At 43.3% G+C, this 15,330-nt stretch overlaps 2 protein-coding genes across 2 annotated transcripts; one reads left to right on the plus strand and one right to left on the minus strand.

The window, feature by feature from the left end:
- Nucleotides 1-816: 816 nt before the first annotated feature.
- On the minus strand, nucleotides 817-5,840 carry arl1 (ADP-ribosylation factor-like 1). Its single transcript, XM_079294509.1, has 6 exons — nucleotides 5,717-5,840; nucleotides 5,192-5,329; nucleotides 3,510-3,591; nucleotides 3,202-3,313; nucleotides 2,195-2,373; nucleotides 817-1,926 (listed from the first exon to the last, which is right to left on the minus strand). The coding sequence occupies exons 1-6, from the start codon at nucleotides 5,718-5,720 to the stop codon at nucleotides 1,896-1,898; spliced, it is 546 nt and encodes a 181-aa protein (XP_079150635.1). The 5' UTR covers nucleotides 5,721-5,840; the 3' UTR covers nucleotides 817-1,895.
- A 505-nt stretch (nucleotides 5,841-6,345) lies between these two features.
- Nucleotides 6,346-13,209, plus strand: LOC306795739 (DENN domain-containing protein 11-like). Its single transcript, XM_079294341.1, has 9 exons — nucleotides 6,346-6,819; nucleotides 8,685-8,784; nucleotides 9,075-9,233; nucleotides 11,008-11,164; nucleotides 11,269-11,407; nucleotides 11,914-12,045; nucleotides 12,184-12,334; nucleotides 12,803-12,871; nucleotides 12,992-13,209. The coding sequence occupies exons 1-9, from the start codon at nucleotides 6,417-6,419 to the stop codon at nucleotides 13,185-13,187; spliced, it is 1,506 nt and encodes a 501-aa protein (XP_079150467.1). The 5' UTR covers nucleotides 6,346-6,416; the 3' UTR covers nucleotides 13,188-13,209.
- The last annotated feature ends 2,121 nt before the right edge of the window (nucleotides 13,210-15,330 follow it).

Raw genomic sequence — 15,330 nt, forward strand, 5'->3', positions numbered from 1 at the left:
ACTGACTTATGACGTCCTTATTACATGCTACGTTGTTTTTATGACAAACATTGCAAACTGTTTTTGACATGATATATATGTGACTTCATGAAATACTATAGTATGCGTTTTACTAAAATACTCTACTTTAGGGATTGTTTTGACTCAATATACTATCATTCTTTGACACTTAACTTTTTAATGGTACTGACTGATTTTTTTGATTATATGAAAAACTATACTATTGGATGATTTACATCAGTGTACTATGAATTGTTATGATATATTAAATTATTTACAAACCTTTGACATTTCATGACATACTGTACTTACAAACTACAAAGATTGAACAGTTCTGATTTGGTGGACCAAGATCATGGTAATTGACCATTTCACACATCTAATAAGATGAAGGGACTTTGGACAGACATGGATGTAAACTACATGACTGGAGGTATACAACCAAGAGGTGGTTATTCTAGTTTTCTCCTGCAGGTCACATTGAAGCTTAAGTGCCAACAACTGCAGTTCTTTAAATGGCCACTAGAGGCTGGCTCCAAAAGCAAGTCAGTCCCCACAGAGAGGTGGGCGATGTCTCAGGCCGCTAGCTTTCTGCTCTGCTGTGTCACCCGGGGCCCGACTCCGCTCCACCTCTTTGCCCATTTTTAGAGTACGGCTGTGTCGTCTCTAATGCGCTGCCAAATGTAGAATTCTCCTCAGATGTATATCCCGTGCAGTTGAACGTACAACTTTTTGTTATCAAAAAGACGTCATTTTTAGAGATCTCAATTCTGTTACCTCAGTTTTGAAAATCAAACCGTCTCGAACACAGAATGGTACAATCACCGAAAGCAATCTTTACTGAGAATCATTTTCACTGTACAAGCAGATATAAATATGCAACCATAAAACTTTGAGCAGACAGTTAGTGTTCAGTAACTAAATGACTAATGTGCCAAAGATGCATTCAAGAATTTCAAAGAGAAATGGCTTTACCTACTAAATTCTTTTAAAAAGAGAACACAAATGAACAAGAGGAAGAGAAATCCATGTATCTGCCTGACTATATAGTACAAAAACAGCCCAGGCTGCAGTAACACTTGGCCGGAGGACACATAGTGGATGTGTAGTATGGTACTTCTTTTTTTTCCCACTGATTGAGGCCAAATTTTCAATTTCCAAAAATAAATGAACATTTTCTACAAGCCGGCCGATTGCACACAGAGAGGTATGGCAAGTCCAGCATAAGATGAAAAATGGTCCAATGAGTCGGCAATCGAGCAGTTGCTTCTCAGTGATGACTCGTCTTCATCTCCGGTAGTTCAGGAGCAGGACTGACATTTGTACTGTGGAACCCCTGGTGTCGTCTGTGCCTCCCGGTGGATCGTCATTGCACCTTGCTCACATGGGTGCCCATCGACTACGGATCATCTCCTGGCTTCAAGATCGCTACAGAGGATCGGACTGGACGGGCTTTCCATGGAGCCGTATTTATAGACTCCTCGTAATCCATGGTAGTGTATTTCAGTGTTGACACTTCGTACAATTAGCAACATTTAACACGTCTTTTTAACACGTTGAGGATTTTCTTTGCATTTCCAAAACACACAAAAGTAGATTCTAACTTGTCCATCACTGGAGCGGTACAGCTCGTTTAAACCCTCACTCGTGCCACCAGCATTGGGAGTGTGTGCCCAGTCCAGACGTTACTGCAGCCTTCACTTGTAAGTCCCAGACTTGAAAGGCGTTGGCGTTAGGAATAGGAAGGGCTTGGCCAAGGTTTCAGGCGGGTTGGAGGTGGGGAGGAGTGCAATCGGGGGGGTCCAAAGGAAAGTGGGATTCAGGGAAAGGTCAGTCACAAGGCTTCATACCGAAGGGTCAGAGGTCAGGACTATGTACAGAAAGGGTGGGAGCCTTTACTGCCGGCTCTTCAGGGATTCCACCAGCCTACAGGGACAGAGAGCAAATAGAATTCAGCCTAAACAAAGATAACATCTTGTGCAATATCAACCGATACTGAAGAGCATGCGTAGTGTGACTAGCTCTCCACGTCGTCTTCTGCTTTAACATGGCTGGTGTGCTCACCGTTGACTGAGAAATATGACAAACACAAACAACTCATTCCTCTTCAACTTCTTCCTACTTCACACCTATTTAACATTATTTCACTCCCATTTCTATCACTTCTCTATATAGTAAGTATGGTAAAACCCACCATTCCATTGCCTGATCAAGACCTGTGCCCTTTGTGGCCGAGGTCTTGAAGATCTGCCATTTCCTGTCTTTGAGGGCGGGAAGGCCCAACGAGTTGGCCACCTCAGTGGGCGTCATGGCCTGGTCCATATCCTGTTTATTTGCAAATACTACCAGGATGGCTTTCTTCAGCTCTTCCTCCTGGAGAAAACACAAGGTCATAACAGTATGTAGAGAGACAGATGTGTGTCATGTGGCCGCTAAAAGTATCTAATGGAAGCAAAACACAGGTTAACCACCCTGAAGTACTTATACAAATTGAACTACCACTCATTTTATAACTGACTATCAGGTTTTAGTTCTGCTCTCTGAAATTTTCAGAAAACATAAAAACAAAGTGTCCCAGATGTTCAAAATTAGAATTGTTAATTTTGAAGATTGGCATTTGGATTCGACAAATGCAGTTAAGCAGCAAGACTTTTTTGACCCGAGCAACCTAAACATGTATTAAAAATATTATATTTTTTGATTGTTGTAAAATTGGATTTTGTTAACCTACAAAAATCAACAAAACTAAAAGTTATGACAAACTGTTTTTCGATGTGAAATATTTTTACATTACAAATTCTGTGGTAATCGATTCCCACATTAAGTACTCATATTTCCAGTTTCTTATAAGAGTCAAACTATTTTATTTGCTCACAGTTTATGCTGAAATACACCAATTTATAAGCACATCTAACAAATACTTAAACAATATCCTGTTACGGTCTAGTTTTGGACAAATGGATAATGTGACCTCATGGTGGCAGTAGAGGAGAAGTGAGGGTATTCTAGAATTGATCCTTTGCGGACATTCGATGTCATGGAAATGTACCTAATAATTGTTGAATAGTTCACATCTGGACAAAGTGTTACACATCCCATCAGCTCTGCCGTTAGCATGGCGGGTGGAGCTTGTAATGAAATCTCCTCACATCTGACATGGTTCAATGTGTTCAGGTTATGGTTGAGAATAAGCCCACTCACCTCCAACATGGCCACTAGCTCAGACTTTGAGATGCCCATCCTGTCGCGGTCGCTGCTGTCCACGACGTAGATGACTGCATCGGTGTTCGAGTAATAACAGCGCCAGTAAGGCCTGTGAAGGAGAGAGAGAGGAGAAGGTCCATCAAAGCGAGATGCAAGAATGAAGACAGGTTAAAATATTGTGTTTATACCCAAGAAGCTATCTCAAAGATGCTGAGAGCTATGTCCGTGGTCGACATACATAGACGTCCACACAATCACTCCCTGGAGCTCCACAGCGGAACCAACACCTGCCACTTACAACCTACCTGATACTAGTCTGTCCGCCCAGATCCCAGACCTGGAACTTCAGATTTTTGTATGTGACAGTCTCAACATTGAAGCCGATTGCTGTGTGGAGAGAAATCCAAATGGACACAATCAGAGCAGAGAATACGAGCCTGATTAATACCACCATCTTGTCTGGAGTACTGCGACTACGGGTACATCCCAAGTCTCTTAATTGCATCCCCGTTTCCCTCACTTGCGTCTTAGTCCCTCCTACCAGGGATGCATGGAGAGAGGCAAGGAAACCATGCGAGGAGAGAGGACACGAGGAAATATGACACGAGACGTCCTTTCCTCTAAAGCGTCACATGAAGAGACGTCTGTTTATGACGACGGCCGCTGATCACAGCTGGATCAGCTGTCAGTCGGCTTTAACAGCTGGAGAGACTTGAGAAGTTTGTGTCTGTACACATGATCACTGTACTTAATAATAGTAACTAATAAAGACAGTAATCATCACTGTAGAGGTGTGTTCTCTGTAGCCTGTTACCTCTTTAACAAACTGTGTTCTGTTTATAAGCGCAGGATCGATACCGCGATTTCTATGCGATTAATGCATTGATTAATGCATTTATGAATTATTTGCATCTGTATGTTTTGAAATTGTGATGTCATTATTATATAACACTGGGATTCATTTATTAGGCTCCATGTTTGAGGTTAAACTTAAAAGATAAAACTCATCAAACCCGACACTCAGGAATGATCCGCTTCACGTGACTGAATGAAATGATGATAAATTATGTAAAAAAAATCTCTGACTTTAATTGTATCCATAATAAAAGTTATTGAGGGAAATATCAGATCATGAAAAGACATCTTTCTAACAAATGAAGAAAGTTGTTTGTGGTTGTTTAGTCTACAATAAACATTTATTTAAACCAAATGAGAAAACGAATCTAATATAAAACCAGTTTATTCTGTGATCTGTCTTCACACTCCAGTCAGTCGGTCAGATCAGCTGCAGCGTCCAATCACATAACTGATGAACAATGAGGGGGCGTGTCGGCCGTTAAAACACTTCCTGGAAGTCTGTTCTCGTGCGTCCTTGCTCATGGCTCCTCGGAGATCCCTCCTCAGATCAGAAATAAGAGCTTTGGGACGGCCGTCAATATAGCGGCGCAGTACAACTTCCGGTTCAAGCGAGGAGCGAGGAAATGACCATTGAGAGACTTGGGATGTACCCTAAGATATGCACTAAAATACACAGTAATGTGTTTTTGTAGAGACTCAAATTAAAGAAAGAATTGGAACGTATAGTGAATAAACGTAATTGTTAAGTCTTTAACTCGTGATTTTGATCAGGCAAAATTAACTTGTTTTACAGTAGAAGAAATATGTCTGTATACAACAAACTGACGGGTACATTGTACAAATATTTTTTTATTATGATGCCTTTTAATCAAACTATTTGGTTTTTCTCCCGGTATCCCAAATGTCCTCCCAAACAGTGCTGCACATACTCTATCAGATATAATCAATTCAATCCTGTGAAGCTTGATTTCTTTATTAGCTTCTCTCCAGTCAAAGAGAAGAATGTTGACAAGACCGGTTGCCTGTGTTTACAAACCGAGTGTTAAGCCGGTATGAATCTAAGGATGTTGTGTAAGGAGAACACCGTGTAAGTATGGAAATAAAGAAATAGAATCAAACCAGTACATACTGGGGATTGTGGTGACCACTTCTCCAACCTGCAGCCGGTACAGAATGGTCGTTTTTCCTGCTCCGTCCAAACCCAGGATCAGGATCCTCATCTCCCTGGTGCCAAACAGGCCCGAGAAGAGACTGGAGAAGAAACCACCTACAGAATGGTCCAACAGAAGAAGAAATTAGCTTAGCTAATTAGGTTAGCTTAGCTACTGACGTTATGGCATGACTGAATACACTGAAGACTGCAAGTTGACCTGCTTTTCTCTTATGTCTTTGTGGATATTATAAAACAGTTGTCTCCAATCTATTCAGGCTAAAACGTTAAGGAGCTGTCCATACCAAAACACCATAAATACACCATTAAATAGCCATCTTTCGTCAGCTAGCTAGCTAGCTGGCGACAGTCGCACTGCGCCTTAAACGAAGCAGGCAGATACAAAACAGCGATAAACAGTTGTCTAGTTATTCATACGCATGTAGGTTATAGGTATTCAAAGGTCAAATACATATTTTGTTGAACAATAGTTAAAATGCTGACCCATTTCGATAAGACTACGGTCCTTCAATCAGCAGTTCTGTGGCAGGTTGGAGAGGCACCTTCTTCCGTGTGGTTGACGTGTCGCTGAACTATGTCGCCAGCTCTCGCCTCGAGTTTGTTTTGTTTCGCAACTTTCGACACATTTAAAAAAAAGGATGGTGTAAAATGGACAAATATCAACCAATAGGACACGTTTTAAAAATGATAATAATACAGTTAACACATGAACAGTATTTTAGATTCAAACACTTGAATGTGCTTAATGAAAACATAAATATCTTTATCGAAAGTGCTGCGCCTGAAAGAAAGATTCACCTCGACGCTATGGTACAGGGTACGTTCAAGAAGCCAAAACGGTATCCTGTTCCCAAATGTTCAATAGCTATTCTCTGTTAAAGGGAAGGTGACAGTAACGGGTGAATTGTTTTGAATGCAACTCACATCAGACGAAGGAGTTGCCCTCTCCAAACAGCGTCACATTTATGACCACCTCAGACAAGAAAGATTATAAAAGACAGATGTGAACGCTGCTACGCGCAACATTAATTTTATGCAAAATGAAACCGTTCTGAGCAGTAAAGAATAACTTTACAATGCGGGAATTGCTTTAAGCTATAATTATCAGCATATGGACCTGGTGCCCGTTGGCTGAGACATCATTTACAATCTGTGAGGCTGACGAGGCGGGACCGCCGACAGGATGGTGGAGCGGTCGGACCGAGCCCCTCTGCTGGACTGGGAGGAGGTTCCGTCCGCGGAGAAGCCCAGCGGAGCGGCACCTGCGGCGGTACACACCAAGGAGCGACTGGCAAGCCCCTCCAACAGCCGTGCCCCATCAGGATGCTCCGCGCCGGGGCTTGGGTGGAGCAGCGGTCCAGGGGGTTCCACTCACAGCAGGTCTGTATCCAACGCAGACGGCTGCAGCGCCCCACCCGCGACCTCCAGCGACCCGACGGGCGAGGATGAAGCCCTGCATTCCGACAACGAGGACCATCTCTCGGATTCAGGATCGATGGAGCTATCGCTGGAAGACAGGATGGTGAAATGGGAGGAAAAGGACCAGATTGTGTCGGTCTTTGTGGTTGCGTTCAATACCAGATCAGGTGGGACATCACCAACATGGAATTATCATTACTATATTAAACTGCCGACAAAATGAAGGGAAGGGATCATGTTCATAGCCAGGAAGAGATAAAAACAGATGAAGCCTGACTCGTTTAATGCAAGCAATATTGTGTCTGACGCCCAAAATGAAGAGCGCGTGTTTTTACCAAGTCTGCAGAACCTTCTCCTACAGGTGTGGCCTTTGCTGACCCGGCAAACACGTTTAGAGACATTATTAAACGCAACCTCTCGCCTCACAAGACAAGTCAGGATGAGTTCTGTGGTGGAAATCAATCATCGGGCTGTTTCTGCAGAGCAGCTCTATACATTTTTAATGAGGGGTACGTTGAAGACAGGCAGCTGTGAAAAAGCAGCCGATCAGGTTACTTCTGTCGAGGGCTCATCAATTTAAGAATCCTAAGATGAAACGGTTCAACATGACAGGGGGAACGTGACTTGATTGCGACAGAGGAGATTCCCTGCAGGGTGGAGCTGCAGGTGCTTTATGATTATGCAGCACGTCAGATTGACACGAGACCAGGAGAAAAGAGTGGAATTATAACAGATTATAACAATGCTTTTAAAATATTTGCTGAGTGGAAGGGTCACTAATAGCAGTCCTCCTCCACCACCATGTGACACCGTCTAATTGGAGCTTTGACAAATAGGAAAAATACGGTATTTATTGACAGAATATACAGTAGGAAGATCTATAATATCAAATATATTGATATGTTAATGGAGTTGGCTGTGGTGCATCATTATATGTGTACCTGTTGAGAAAAACATCAGTATATTATTAAATTCTACAAGATGAAACGGTGTGTAACAAATTGCAGAGCCATGGTAGTTTCAGTGCTCACACCAAAATATCTAGTTTGTGCACTCTTATGTTCAAATATACCCGCGCTTCCACATCACAACAATATGTGAACGTTGTGTCAGAGTGTTGGCAAGATGAAAAGCTCTACTTCTGCTACTTGAAGAGGCGCAATCCACCCAAAAAACACTTCAGGTGTAGTTTATGTGCCTACTTACCTGGTGCAAGTTGTTTTTTTAAGGGTGTTATTGTGGCAGAAAAGGGTGTCCGGCAGATTTCATATTAAAACATTTGAATTTGAGCTTTTTTTATTCGGTAGTGCAGCAGAGAAGTGACAGGAAATGGGGGCAGAAACGAAGGTTAAACATGCAACAATGTCATTAAGACACGCCGAAGCTTCCTTTTTTTTTTAAAGTGAACAAATGAAACCTAAAGATTTCCTCGATCATTTCTGAGTCTACTCTGAACCAGAGCAAGTAGAGGATTAGGATTCTTTAATACTTCACCTATAATAATGTGGCATAAGGCTGAAGGAGTGAATCATTAGTTGAGAAGTTCTTACAGAATTTAGTCAAGCATCAAGGAGCCACATGATACATCACAAAGCATTCTGACTTTGTGCTTCAAATGGGATGTAAAATATTTGGTGACAGAATAATGTGGTGTCTCTCGGGGCCTTTTTTACGACTGGTCTGTCCGTACAGGAAATAGCTTTGATGGGCACTTTGCACTGCACAACACTTAAAGCTAAATACTTTAAGTCAATAACCGCGTGTTCGTGTTCGGCTGCAGGTGGATGACACAGACCTGTAGGCCCAATCTGAAGAATGGAACTCACGATATCGGCAAAATAAATCCACCGACTGTTAAGTGTAGCTAATGATTACATTGGAAACCACCTCCTATCAGACCGTATTTGCTCAGCTGCCCCTCGAGCGTCAGTCGGTATGTGTCGCTGTGGTGTCATGAGCATGAAATGAAATGGTGATGGTATATTTACCGTCTGGTGCTTCGTCTTATCTCTCTGTTGTGTGGGTGTGATAGGAAACATGCTGGAGTGGTGTCTGCCCAAAGACATGGACCTGGAAGGAGTGGAGTTCAAGGCCATCGCCAGCGGCTCCCACCGGGTCACCACAGACTTCATGTAAGCGCGATCAGCAGAGGAAGTTGTTCACCTTCTTATTACATCCTGTAGGACATTACCAAGGGGAGGAAGCTCATTTTCTGTATTAGGATGCGGCCCCATGTCTTCCCCCTGGCAGGACAGAGCGACACAAAGTGTTGCCTGGCAAAAAAAAAAAAAAAAGAAGAAGTCCAGCCATCTGGCAGAGCCTTTGCTTTTCATGACTCATGGCTTCGCCTGTCTCCTTCTCTCCCCTCTCTCCCCTCTCTCCCTCTCTCCCCTCTCTCCCTCTCTCCCCTCCATCCATGCAGCTACTTCCGGAAGGGCTCCTACTTTGGCCTCGCCTGCTTTGCCAACATGGCGGTGGAGAGCGCGGTGGAGAGGGGGGCGAGGATGAAGTCGGTGGGGATCCTGTCTCCTTCCTACACCCTGCTCTACCGCTACATGAGCTTTCTGGAGCACCAGGTTAGGTAAGAGGAGCGATCTGCTGGGCAGGAGCCGTTACGTTCACTGAACTGAAGACTTCACAAAATAGTGAAAAATGAAAACAGTCACAAATCCCAAAGATCTATTAGTCTATTAGTTCATAGAACAGAAGCAAAACGCCTCATTTTAAGAAGCTGGATCATGTATTTTTTATTTGATTTTTTGCCTAAGGCCTTAAAATGATTAATTGATTAACAAAGTCTATTACAAGTTATTACTTTTTTTCCCTCTAAGAGTTTGTCCCAAGACACTACTACCACTACTATTACTGTTATTCGTAGTAAAAGGTTTCAAGTATGGCAATATGAGTCCACAGGTAAGTTGGCATATGGCCACTAGGGGCCGCTCGTGGGCCTTTATGACCCTCCTCAGCCTAGTTCCTCTTCTTCTCTCTTTTCCCTCATCTCAAATAGAACACTCTCACACTTTCCGTGACTCCCGTTTTCTCTCCCTCAACAGCGCTACACTTCCATTATCCTGAAAAAAAACCCATTAATGATGTTGCTGCTGTGTACAGGGCCATGCACTTCGGTGTTTCATCCCTAGATTTGTCACACCGATGTCACACTCTGTCTTTGAGCACAGCTCTCTCTATATTCTGTCCCCCTCTCTCTCTCTGCTCTCCCCTCTCCCGTTCCCACACTCCCAGCCTCGCCTGGCCTCCGGTCATGCTGCGGTCACGCTCCTTACTCATCATTACCCACGTAGCTCGCTCCAGATACCCCATCTGCTGACTGCCTTGGCAGTTATATAAAGGGCTCAGTGTTGGTCATGAGGTGGTTAAGATATTTAAGAATGTGTGGATACTCTCCCCCCTCCTTCCCTCTATTTCTGACCTGTTGTGTGTCCTCTCTTGGCACTTGCAGCTAACAGAACTCATCAGCTTTGCAGGGACATGCTAAGGATGCTAACAAGGATATGAATGATGAGATGGAGATGTGTCTTGGCATAGAATAATTGCAGCCTTCAATATATATACATATATATATACATATATGTATCTATAACCAGCTGTACAGTAGCTGACACATTAAAGAAAACTGCTCGCATGCAGACCGAAAGCTTGTTTGCATTACTTTTGATCAGCAATTATCAAGCAAACATGTCAAACATTTGCTGCTTCTAGTTTCTCAAATGTGAGGATTTGCTGTTTTAGACTGTTTGTCATACAAAAAATGGCAATCTTAAAGATTTTAAGATTAAAACCTCGTGTGAAATCAAGCAATGAGCCAAATAGAATAATTTATAATTTGATAATGTATTGTATCATAACAGACTGCTGCAGGAGTCTTTTATTTTACATGTTTTTTCCTTCTTTTTGTGTATTTTATATGACTTCTATTTTTAGGTGAGGAAATAGATGGATGTGGGTATCAGGTTGTCCGGTTTTGTTATGATTTTGTTGCTTTGTGATATGATGGGAAAACTATGAATACAATATTATTCAAAAGTGATTTAATCCTAGATGAATAGAATAGTAAGAGTCAGTCACAATCAGATAATATTTAAGAGAGGTTGAGTCTACAATAAAGACCAGGTTGAGGTGCCAAGAAACCCAAATACTCTATGAGTCTAAATAATCAAACTGCTGAACAGGGACAATACATTCATACACACATCTGAATGTAACTGAAACTGTATTGTGATTGTAGGTTTTCTGCACCTTGTTGCGAGCTGTTTACTGAAAGTAAAAAAAGCAAATTTGTGTAAATATTTAATGATTCACTGAATGTCTTCTTCTTTTGTCCCCCGCCACAGGCTCCAGCTCCAGGCCCCAGGCCACTACTCGCCCCTGGAGGCCTTCTATGAGGACAAGAGAGCACTTCTGCCCCCCAGTGGTGATGGTGTTGTCACTGCATGTCCAGCCAATGCCTGGGGAGCCGCTATCAACCACTGCATGCACCCTGAGATGAAGGTAGGAAGGACATTTACACTGCTACAGCTGCGTCTGCTGGTGTTTTTCACACTATGGGACTCAGTACCCTTGTGCGCCTCTGTGTTTGAATACCCGTGGACCAGATCACCCACCCGGCAGGCTGCATGTCCCAGTTCATCCGCTTCTTTGGGGAGCAGATCATGGTGCTGTGGAAACTGGCTCTCCTCCGCAGACGCATCCTCATCTTCTCCCCTCCACCCGTGGGCGTGGTCTGCTACAGAGGTGAGAATGGATTCTTTTCAATAGAAGTGTAAATTTGTATTTTGACATTTTGGGAGTTCTTGCCTGGAGTCAGATGAGAGGAGAGATACCACTCTTTCAGCTGTGTAGTGCGTTTATAGACTAACCTTATTGCTTCTGCCGATTGCATTCACGTTTCAAAAACACATCATCCCTGCACCACTCCATCACCTATCTCTTGTCAAGATAGTGAAATAGTGCATTTCACAACATTTCTAAATAGCCCCCCACTTTTAAAAATAAAGATTATTTTCATGATTTTACTTTTTGAACAGCTCTCACACACACACTGCAGAAACTGTCTTATTATTTTATTGTGTTGAGTCTGGGCATTTTACATCAGCGCACATGCAGTTTCTCTCCAGCGGTATCAGTGTTGGACAGCCCACATGTCATGCACTCATTCACATCCTATGTCGCGCTCCATCTCTCCCACACTCGTGCATTCATTTAGCTAATCTCACCCTCCACCCGCTCCTCCCTCTCAGTGTACTGCTGCTGTTGCCTGGCAAACATCTCCATCCCCGGGATCGGCGAGGCTGTGCCCGAGTTCCGCCCCTTCTTCTACGTTAACGTGGCCGACATCAGCGCCCTGGAGAACGAGCTCTCCTACGTGGCGTGTAAGTGGATGCTCGAAGCATGTTCAACGTTTGTGAAAAAGCACCACTGAAAAAGAACTAGTTGGTCTCACATAAATCTACTGCAGGTACGAATGGTATCTCACATCTTCGAGGTCCTGTGTGTGTTTGTATGCTTAGGTACAACTGAGAAGATCTTTGAGGAGAAGAAGGATCTGTATGATGTGTATGTAGACAATCAGAATGTAAAGACCTACAGGGACGGCCTGAAGCCTCTGCTCCGCCTCAGCAACGCCGACAGGGAGAAATATCGCAAACTCACTGAACAGAGGTAGGTGACACTACCAAAGCCAGGACTACCGCTTTTACTTCTTTACCAGGGTGGGCATTTAAGGCCAGACCAATCGATTGACTGAATCTACTAAAACGCATCAGTGAGTCACACTGTAGCGCCTGATTACGATGAACATGGCCACTGTCATTTATTTTGAGTCAATCACACTACACACCGTCCTGCTGTTGTAAATCCATCAAAATGTGGCATCTGTGGCTGAAAATAGTCCCCAACTAATGCACAGCATTTCATCCTGTTGAGTAACATTTGATGAAAACTACAGTGCACACCTGTTTTAGTCAATTATTTCAGACTTTTTTTTGAATGTATACGTTTGTGAGCTGCTTGCACAACGTGTAGCACAAGCAGGCAACACATATGTTGGTATACATCACAGGTTGTGCACAGTCTCTTGCAGGTTTTCAAAGGAATAGCTAGAAATAAAGTGTGTGTGTGTGTGTGCAGGCAGATGTTGCTGTACTCCCAGGAGGAGAATGGTGACTGCGTGTCCAGTGAAGAGGATCTCTTTATCCTGTAAGTACAACATTATTCATTTAACCAGCCAGTGTAGGGAAAAAAGTATTGTATTTGTGGAGCTGGGTGAAGAGCCATGTAGAACTACTCACCCTTCTTTCTAAATGATGATTTCTCCAGGTTTTTCCTGGAGCAGAACAACAGGATTTTCCAGACCCTCGGCGAGGTGGCAGGGAGCCCCGATCCCATGCTGACCCAGGAGAGCGTGAGGGCCATGGGTCTGGATCCTCATGGAGACAGGCTCTTCCTGCTCCACCTGCTGGAGATCTATGGCTACGACACCCTGCTGGTGTCGGAGCAGCTGTGCTGCAGTTGAGAGATCATGGACAGCTGGCTTTCCGCCTTTTATCAGAGCTGGTTTTTAAAAAAGGGGGTTGATTCGCCTCAAGCTAACGTCAAGTGCTGCACTACTGCCTTCTTGGAGTCTTCAGGACCGTTTGGAATTTCTCTGGTAGAACTTTTTGTTGTTGTATATATAGCCCTGTGCTTGAACAATCATCACCGAGAGTAATGTTGTCAATTCTGCTTGGATACATTCTCATGGAGGCTTAGGATGGATGACTTGCCCTCGGCTGATTAAAAGTGATTCTCTGGATCGGATACAGCTGCAGTGTTTCAGCACTGAGCCGCGTTTGAATGCCACGGATGGCAGGTCCATGACGATGAATCAACACTAAAGTGGCCTGAACTGTACTCGGACAGAGAGCGAGAGACTTTTTCCAAGATGAAGCCGGTGATTTGTGGATTTTCAGCGAACAAAACTTGTACCAAGGACTGACGTATGAACGAGAAAAAGAGAGGTAGCCGTTGTGTAAATACTCCTTTATGTATCGTGTGTTTAGCGTATGTGTGATATGGGGTCCGCCTCTCCGCCAGTGTTGCTTTCCTTGTATCAAGCGCTGGATTCAAACATCTCATTTGTAAGCCTCCATGTCCGAATCAGGGCCTCCTTACTTGAAATCGAACTCACTACGAGCAGGTCAGACCACCCTCGTCTTCAGGAGGCATGTCTGTAAGCACCGCTGTTCCACTGGCACGCGGTGCGACAAATTGAGTTTGTCATTTAATGTTGAGACAAATTACTTTAAAGACCAAATCAGATTTTCTAATGCTGTCGAACAGGAAAAGGTGAGACGTCCACCGTAGAGGCTACTTGAAATGGCTTTATTTGCAGCGGCGCTGTCCGCTGGGCCTGCAGTGGTTACACAAAGAGCCAGTTTCGTCTTGAATGCTTTCCTCAGATGTCCAGTTGTGTTTGCAGCTCTAGCATCAACACAGAGACGGGCCTTCAGGGGGCCAGTTCACAACTTCAGATGATCCTCTCAAGTCAGAGACGCCGAGTCGGTTATTTAACAGCTCCCATCTGCAGCATAGAGAATCGGTTAAGACGCAACACTAGAACTATTTACGCTCCGTACATTGTGAAGCACAGCAGCATATGCGTTCGGCTTCGTCAGTAGAGAAGTAACATCATGTAGCGCATAAGTGACGTAAAAGAAACAAGGGTCTTGGTTTTTCAGAAAGGGAATTAGAAACATCAAAGCTGCATTAATTAGAATTAGCAAAGAATGGCCCCTAATTGGAAAAGAGACATTAGCATTAACATGGAGTCTGTGAAAAATAAAGGCTTGAAGCTGCTCCACTTTCACCAGCCAACGTTGAAAGTCTCCTGTTTAGCGCTAAATAGGTAGAAATCGAAATGTTTTGCCGAAAAAACAAAACCCAATCTGTTGATGCTGGAAACATGATTGGTGAGAGGAGCGAGATTGAACCACAGTTAAATGTTCCATAAAACCATAAGTAGCTAAGAGGCTTAAAAAGCTCGCTAGAGATTAGCGAGAATTTTCTGCAAGTTTGTCAACGACCTTTTTCACGTTCCATGATTCCTGATAAATGAAAGTTATTTTTCCCTTTGATGGGACATTTATGATTTTAGCTTGCATCCCTCCATAGATCAGGTATAATTTAACAATTTGTGTAGAACAGCAAGGTCTTGTGGGTATGTATTTTGGACTAACCATCATTACATCACTGCAATGTGAAAATACATGCGCTGAAAAAAGAAAAAGACTAATTCTATTGCAATAATATAACAAAGTCAATCTGAAAAAGAAACTCTTCTTCCCCATTGAAACATATCGCAGAAGCTAACCCGGTGCTTTGGTGACTGCACACATACAAGACGCAATGTTATTGTGTCGTTTTATGTTTTACACTGGTCGTTTATTCTGTTAAATGTCATTTAGACTTTCTTTAGAAGTCTATCGTTTTGAGTGTAAATATTCAATTGCTGTATCTGTGAAGAAATGGAGTCAGTTGAATTTGTTTTATAAGACAAATATGCTCCCACAGAGCCTCTGTATCACTGAACCCCTCATGCAATCGTGTGTCCGCTGTGAGGAAAACAACCTCGAGCTATTTCTCGCACCTTAGACTACGTTGTACAAAGCTGAAGCAAG

Source organism: Melanostigma gelatinosum (genome assembly GCF_949748355.1).
Source record: "Melanostigma gelatinosum genome assembly, chromosome: 22".
NCBI lineage: Eukaryota > Metazoa > Chordata > Actinopteri > Perciformes > Zoarcidae > Melanostigma > Melanostigma gelatinosum.

What these genes read in the sequence shown, in the direction of transcription:
- arl1 (XM_079294509.1), bottom strand. An exon ending in AGTGGTCACCACAATCCCCA is followed by an intron (nt 3,592 to 5,191) that starts GTATGTACTGGT and finishes CTCTCCACACAG; the next exon opens with CAATCGGCTTCAATGTTGAG. An exon ending in CTTGATCAGGCAATGGAATG is followed by an intron (nt 1,927 to 2,194) that starts GTGGGTTTTACC and finishes CTGTCCCTGTAG; the next exon opens with GCTGGTGGAATCCCTGAAGA.
- LOC306795739 (XM_079294341.1), top strand. Translation starts at nt 6,417, where the DNA reads ATGGTGGAGCGGTCGGACCGAGCCCCTCTGCTGGACTGGGAGGAGGTT. An exon ending in CGGGTCACCACAGACTTCAT is followed by an intron (nt 8,785 to 9,074) that starts GTAAGCGCGATC and finishes CCATCCATGCAG; the next exon opens with CTACTTCCGGAAGGGCTCCT. An exon ending in GCATGCACCCTGAGATGAAG is followed by an intron (nt 11,165 to 11,268) that starts GTAGGAAGGACA and finishes CCCGTGGACCAG; the next exon opens with ATCACCCACCCGGCAGGCTG.